General features: G+C 55.1%; 1 protein-coding gene across 1 annotated transcript; it reads left to right on the forward strand.

The window, feature by feature from the left end:
• Window positions 1-2,726: 2,726 nt before the first annotated feature.
• On the forward strand, window positions 2,727-3,659 carry LOC132508383 (guanine nucleotide exchange factor subunit RIC1-like; the record flags this gene model as incomplete). Its single annotated transcript, XM_060128559.1, has 2 exons — window positions 2,727-3,060; window positions 3,286-3,659. Coding segments are annotated over exons 1-2 (708 nt in total), but the record flags the coding sequence as incomplete, so codon positions are not given.
• Between the last annotated feature and the right edge of the window lie 4,196 nt (window positions 3,660-7,855).

Here is a 7,855-nt window from a genome sequence, read left to right on the forward strand (position 1 = left end):
CCCGTGCACCGGCGCGGTGACAGCTCCATGGCGAGGGATGAGGACTGAAGGGTCCTGGAGCCCCCCCCCCCAGTCTCTCGGGGGGAGGGGGACTGTGCTTGGATCTCTCGGTGGTCATGGTCGGGCGGCTCAACCCCTCGGGCCTCCACGACGGCTGCACGGCCAAGAGGTCGGCGCACGCTCCTGAGGCCCAGCCTGCTGGGGCTTCTGAGTGGATGCAGGACGGAGGGCCAAGCACCCTCCTGGTGGGGCGGGAGGTGGGGCAGCTGCGGGTTCCTGCGGAGCCGACGCTGGGGACTCTCGAGGGAGCCGGGGGGCGGGCGGCTGTGCCCTCGGCCGGGGGGACTGGCCCTCCTGGGGTGGACGGCAGCCCCGGCGTTCGCGGGCGGGGATTCCAGCTCGTCTGAGTGGAGACTTGGGCCCCGAGAGGAAACCTGCTCGAGCATCTCGGGGGCCTGGGCTCTGCCATGGCCTCCGATGGTTCAGGGGAGGACCGAGCACCCTGGGCACCGGCCCTCTGTGAGCTGCCCTGGGAGCCCTTCTGCCTGGTGTGCACCCGGGGCTGATGGTTTGCTCTGTGTCAGCGTGACTGGGCCCCGGGGCCCCAGGTACCCGGTCAAACCTTGTTCTGAGTGTTCCTGGGCGGGGGTGTGTTTGGAGAGGTTAACATTTGAATCCTTTGAGTAAGCAGATGGTTCTTCCGGAGGGTGGACCTCGCCAATCAGTAGAAAGAATAGAACAGAGGGCTGGCCTCCCCCGAGTAAGAGAAAATTCTCCTGCCTGGTGGCCTTTGGGTGTGGGGGGTCTTCCCTTCCTTGTTCCCCATCTGTTCGGCCCGTGGCCTTGAACTGGGACATTAGCTGTCTTCTCTGCAGGTTTGGGGCTCGCCAGCAGCTATAGTCACGTGAGCCAATTCCTTATAATTAATCTCTCTCGTTGTTAATATATATTAATATCAGCATCGGCATCGATACATGTATAGACACGTAGAGCAGATGTAGGTGCAGACAGCCTCCTGGCTCTGTCTCCTCGAATTCCCTGACTGATACGGCGTTCCGTTATCCCGCACGTGGGGGCCCCTTAGGGGGTGGGAGGCCGATGTGTCAAGTCCGTGGAGCCCTCAGCCTGGAAGGGCAGAAGCTGCTTTCAGGGCTTCACAGAGGGAGGGAGCTGCCAGCAGAACAGAGTGACCGCCCAGGCAGTGCTGTGAGCGGCTGCAGGTGCCGAGCGGTGCACAGGGACACGTCCCCCTCCTCCCCACGACAGGGGCGCGATGAAGGCCACACCCCTCAGCTCGCCTTCCCTTGCTCGACAGAGAGGTCCTGGGTGGGGGGCACGCAGGTTCATCTGTGTGTGCAGGCTCGGGGCTTGTGAAAGAAAGATTCCGGAAGAGTATTTCGTATTACGTATCATTGCCACTATTATTTCTGGGTTTCATTCTACCTGTATTTAAAGAAAAGAGGACATAGGATTCAATGATCTGCATGTTTTCAGCAAAAGCACTTAAAATTTCCCCGTCTCTCAAATTGAAAATAGCTTTCACAATTCTCAGGTCAGAATATAATTACTCTGAACAAAACCTCACTTGTTGTGCCCAGCCCACCACCTCTTGAGTTGAGCCTGGCGAATCTGGAGGTCGATGCAGCTGCAGGAAAGGTCACCTGGAGCCGCTGGCCCCTTGCACTTATGCAGAGCCTGTCATGCAGCCGGTAGAAAAGCTGCCTGCAGCCTGCGCACACGTAGACCCCCCCACCCCAGTCAAGGGCAGCATCTCTCAGGCACCGCATGACCAGAACACCACCCCACAGTCTCTTGGTTGAGAGAGGACAGGGGAGACTGTTTTCTCCGTTTCCAACTGAGAAGGTGTTTCCTCACAGCCGTCAGTTCTCTGATTCTCTGACACCAGCTGGGCCAACAACTCAGTTCTGATGCCAATTCCTGTAGCGCGAGCAGACCCCGCGGGTAGGGGCTCAGTCCCACCAGAGCCCCCAGTGCAGACACAGGTTCAAAGGTGGCGCCCAGGCCCCCTCACTTCTGCCTGGACGACTTCAGATTGGGTGTTTCTGGCCACGCCCGCCTCCTGAAATTGCCCAGGGCCTCACCAGAGTCACCTCATTAGCATAAATTTAGCTTTGCTCTAAAGGGCCTTGTTATGAATAACGAAAGTCGCTCCCATCACTCAGGAAATTCCAAGGGTTTTCAGAGCTCTGTGCCAGGGACCTGGAAGGAGACCAGATGTGTGTTTCCTATTATACACCCAAACGAAGGCCGTTTCCCTTGCCCGGCACTGGTCACGATGGAATGAGGCCAGAGCCCTGGCTGGGGTGAGCAGGTCACTGCTCAGGGGAGGGGTTCTGGGGGACCGTAAATGGCCTCCTCACGTTTTCTCGTCCCCCAGAACGTACCCTCTGTATCTTCACTGACCAGTAAGATTTGTGTGAAGATGAAGTGTTCCAGTATGGCAGCCGCTGACCACGTGTGGTCACTGAGCATTGGATGTGTGGCTGGCGCACTACAATGTTGTTATTTATTAGGATGACCGATTTATTTAATTCCAACCAGCTCAAGCCCCTGTAGCTCGTGGCTGTGTTATAAAGCTCTACACACAGACCCTCTGGAAATGACCGGAGACCTCATGGGGAGGGGACAGCTCCCCTGGGTCAGGAACAGCTCCATGCCCCTCATCTCTTACCTCCCTCCCTGGAACTGTAACCCAAAGTGAAGAGATGCCGGCATCCCTGGGCGTGCTAAGTGTTGGACCCATCCATCTACTCATCCATTTATCCGTCCATCCATCGATCCATCCACCCACCCATCCATCCATTTATCCATCTGTCCGTCCTTCCATCCATCCATCCATTTATCCATCCATCCATCCATCCATCCATCCACCCATCCATCCACCCATCCATCCATCCATCCATCCATCCATTTATCCATCCATCCACCCATCCATCCATCCATCCATTTATCCACCCACTCACCCATCCATTTATCCATCTATCCTTCCTTCCATCCATCCATCCATTTATCCATCCATCCATTTATCCATCCATCCATCCATCCACCCACCCATCCATCCATTTATCCATCCATCCATTTATCCATCCATCCATCCACCCATCCATCCATCCATTTATCCATCCATCCATTTATCCATCCACCCACCCACCCATCCATTTATCCATCTATCCTTCCTTCCATCCATTTATCCATCCATCCATTTATCCATACATCCATTCATCCACCCACCCATCCATCCATTTATCCATCTGTCCTTCCTTCCATCCATCCATCCATTTATCCATCCATCCATTTATCCATCCATCCATCCATCCACCCATCCACCCATCCATCCATCCATCCATCCATCCATCCATTTATCCATCCATCCATCCATCCATCCATCCACCCACCCACCCATCCATCCATTTATCATCTATCCTTCCTTCCATCCATCCATCCATTTATCCATCCATCCATCCATCCATTTACCCATCCATCCATTTATCCATCCATCCATCCACCCATCCATCCATTTATCCATCCATCCATCCATCCATCCATCCATTTATCCATCCATCCATCCATCCATTTACCCATCCATCCATTTATCCATCCACCCACCCACCCATCCATCCATTTACCCATCTATCCTTCCTTCCATCCATCCATCCATTTATGCATCCATCCATCCATCCATCCATCCATCCATCCATCCATCCATCCATCCATTTATTCATCCATCCATCCATCCATCCATCCACCCACCCACCCATCCATCCATTTATCATCTATCCTTCCTTCCATCCATCCATCCATTTATCCATCCATCCATCCATCCATTTACCCATCCATCCATTTATCCATCCATCCATCCACCCATCCATCCACCCATCCATCATCTTTGATATATGGGTGGGTAAATGGATGGATGGATAAATGGATCCATCTTTCAAATATTTCTTGAGCATATTCAACACTTGGTCAGATTCAGCACTTTTCCAGGTACATGAAGATTTTTAATTTAGAGTCACCCAGCAATTCTTGGTATAGATACAGAATCAAATTTCGTATAAGAGCAGAGTTAATTACTAAAATTATGTTTAAAAGTTCTCCTTCCCAAAGTGATGCCAATTGAGAGGGTGAGTCCAAGTGGGAGGAGGTAGGTGAGAAACAGGGTGAAGTGATGACACCAAGCGTTAAATGTGTGAAGGACCCTCCCTGAGCGAGGTGGCGGCTGCCTGTAGCATGGAGTCCTGTACCTGCAGCCTGAGTAAATGAGGTTCTCCCTCCACAGAGGAATGGGTGACTCTTGCCAAAGAGAGTGTGTTGGTGATGGAGGGCAGATTTAAGAAGCCAAGTTACTTCCCTCAAGTGAAAGTGTGGGTTAGAAGAGGCCGAGCAGGGGCCCTGGTGTGGAGTTCAGGAGGTGGACTGAAACGGAAGTCTCAGAGCAGTGAAAACGGAGACAGAAGAAGCCGTCAGACAGAGTCGGGCCACAGCACCAAGTGAGCGGCAGGCAGCCCTGGCCGGGGTCCCCTCCCGTCGGAGGTGTTTCTCCAGGGAGGAGCGGCTCAGAGGTCAGAAGGAGGCGGGCCAGGGCTGGGAGGGCTGGGGGAGCATTGCCCAGGGACTGCCTGGAGGAAGCACTTGCTGTGAGCCTGAGCCGGCTCCCCCTGCCTGGCCGGGAACGGGGCCTTGCGGGGCGGGAACAGCTCTTCCCAGGAGGAGAGAAGCTGGGTGCAAGTGTAGCTGCACATTTTGTTCTGCGTGGTGGCCAGCGCTGGCCCAGGTCTAAATGAGTCGTGAGAAGGTGCTGGGCCAGGGCCCTTTGTGGGCGTCTTACTCTGTTCCTGCTGCTGCAACAAGTTAGCACAGACGGGGGTCTTGTAGACAGCAGAACCTTATGGCTTGCAGTCTGGAGGCTGCACGTCCATGGATAGATGTTACATCTAATGTACTAAATACATACACAGATATCTGTAAGTACATGTAAAAATAGATAACGTTTGGAATGGAATACGTATATATCTCCAAGCAAAGTGCACTTCTCTCTGTGTAAGAAGCAGAGCCGGGTGTGTGGGTGGTTCGGCAGCTCTGCCCGCTGCCCGGAAACGGTTTGTCTGCAGTGGAATTCATGGATTCTTACATTTGCATAGATTCTTTTGGTCTGATTTTTTCTAAACCTTTACAAGTTTACATAAGTATTTTGATCTAAGTCCCTTGAAGTCCCACTGTCATCAGAGTGCTTGCAGTTCCAGCTGCCCCCCCAGGTGGGGAGCCCTCCTCCCTCCAGCGCGTGCAGGCAGGGGGGCAGGACGCATCAGGCCTCGGGGCTGTGACCCCAGCAAGCGGGCCGGGCTTCAGTGCCCAGATCTGGACGGATGGCAAGGGCAGGGGCGGGGAGCCTGTGCGCGAGAGGTTGGGGGGTGGACCCACAGGCAGGTGGCGGCAGGCGTGCAGCCGAGCTCCCGGCTGGTGCTGGGCCCCAGCTCCTGGGAAACAGATGGCCACAGGGAGGGGTCTCCGGGGGACGAGGGGTCTGCAAGGGCAGAGGTTCAGTCTTTCCTGGGGGCCAGGTTCTCAGCCTGATTCCTGACTTTCACAACCATGCTTCTGTTCTCACACGAGGCCCTTTCAAGTTGATTTCCATCCAAGAGGGAATGAAGGCAGTTAACGGTAATTTAGCAAAATGTTTCACTTCGCGTGTGGGAGTGGAGTTTCCACGCCGGGGTTCCCGCTGGTTTCGGGGGTGGGCTTCTGCCTGTCTGCGCACACGCGCGCCTGGCCAGCCCACAGGTGCCTGCAGGACGAAACCTGTGCCTCGGCGATGCTAACGGGGAGAATGCCCGGCTCCTCAAGGAGTGTTTACTTGGGGGTCGGCTCGACTCTTCTTCCAGCAAACGGGGAAATGGGGGATGTGGGGTGGCCCAGGCAGCTGAGATCGGGGGCTCCTGAGGCCGCGGTCCAGGCCCTCTGCCAGCCAGGGTGGGGCTGCATCCCCGCAGGCTCCCCGGGAACCCATGCCAGCGCTTTGTCAGCACCTGGGGGGAAGGGCTATTGATCGTGCTCTGCCTCTGTGGGTGGCCTGTCCCACAGGGGGCCTGTCCCGTCCAGGGCCAAAGCCCGTGTGAGTGAAAACACGCCAGCGCGGCTGTAGGAGAGGAGGCCAGGCGGCCTCTGGGGTCCCCGCCACAGCGTGGGACCATGGCTTCCCAGGGGGGAGGTGGCCCCCTTCCCCGGCATGGGGCCTTGCCCTGGGCCTGGCCTGGACCTGCGCTTCTGGGAAGGGCCCTGTGGCTTTCCTTGCAGCTCGCGGCCAGGCCTGAGCTTTGACCGGCAGGGGAGCGTGGGGCCAGGAGCCCCTCCCCCGACATGCTCGCTGAGGCTGGAAATTCCTCTGGGGAAGAGTCCTTTCCAAGGAGCCCCACTTGGAGCCCTCAGGCTTCCTCTGGTAACTCATGAGAAATTTGTTACTGGATCTGCCCCCTCAGGGTTTTGAGTGTTAATGAAAAGGTTTTATTCTCAACCTTAAAATTATAAAACAGTCGCTAATTTTGTTTCAGGAAGCTTATGACTTTTAAGGATGAAGAGTCTTTCCTAAGAGTCGTGTGTCTGTGTGATCTGAGCACGTTGTGATCTTTCTGGACCTGAGATCACACTTCTGTAAGGAAGCAACCGTCCCAGATCCCTGCTTAGATGAACCGGGCCCAGACGTCGTGGACGCGTCTGCGGTTAGAGAGACAGTGCACACGTGACACTGCAGGAGAGAGGCTGATGGAGGACCACACAGAGTATAAATGGCTGGGATCAGGTGCTCTGAGAGCATCGCCGATGAAGGGTGGGATCCTGGAAAGATGAGCAGCAAAGCAAACAAACAGAAAAAGCTCTGCTCTGGCTGGGCAGGATTCCAGCCTCCCCGCTGCACTCGGTCTGTGTGGCCTCAGGGCAGGGCTGCACCTCTCTGATCCTGACGCACGGGGCCGGCGGCTTGTCAGGGGGCTCAGAGCAGTTATGAGGGTGTCGGGCTCACGGAAGGGGCCCCTACTTTTGCTAACGAGGTTTTCACCAGCCAATCCTGGTTCGCAGCAGTTTGGGTGACCCTTCCCTTAATGCAGGCTCAGTGCCGGCTCCAGATCCGGAAGCGGATCCGGGATGGCAGTGGAGGGCAGTCTGGCTCGCAGGTCGGCGGGGACCACGGCCACGGTCCTCGGTCCCAGGAGAAGCCCGTGACTGCACAACACTGTGAGACGCAAACAACCTGCTTCTTTTCTGTTGGCTCTGAAATCTGTGTGGATTTCGACAGAAGCACTAAATTTGAAAAAAGAAAAGAGGCACGTTATGTATTTTCAGGGTTTCAATGATTTACACATTTTTTTAAAAGGATTTAAAAAGGTTCTGTTTTAAGGTGACCTTGGTTGGCATCATCGTCTCAGATGTTTCTGGTCTGAATGCAGCTTGAAAACACAACATAGTCTGTAAAGCCCTCGGTGCCTGTCAGTCACCCCCCACCAACCTGGCCCGGAGCCCAGGACCCTGCATCGCCCTCCCCTTGGCCTCCGCAGCCGGCCTGGAGCTGCTGAGGTCAGAGCCTCTCGCACGGCGGCCTTGCCATCCTTGCAGGGGCCTCGGGGCAGGGGTAAAGCTACCTACGATTTCTTCCTTCTGCCCTCTAGACCTCTGCCGCTACTGTCTGCGGGTTCATACTTTGCAAACGTACCAAATAATGTAATCATTACATACTGCTTATTTTAACAGAAGTATTTGAAGTTGCCTAGGTTAAAGCCCACATACGACAGGACCATTAAAACAAGGGTAAGGAAGGAGAAGCCAAAGGATGGGAAGGAGGACA

Source organism: Lagenorhynchus albirostris, chromosome 17 (genome assembly GCF_949774975.1).
Source record: "Lagenorhynchus albirostris chromosome 17, mLagAlb1.1, whole genome shotgun sequence".
In the NCBI taxonomy this organism is placed as follows: Eukaryota; Metazoa; Chordata; class Mammalia; order Artiodactyla; family Delphinidae; genus Lagenorhynchus; species Lagenorhynchus albirostris.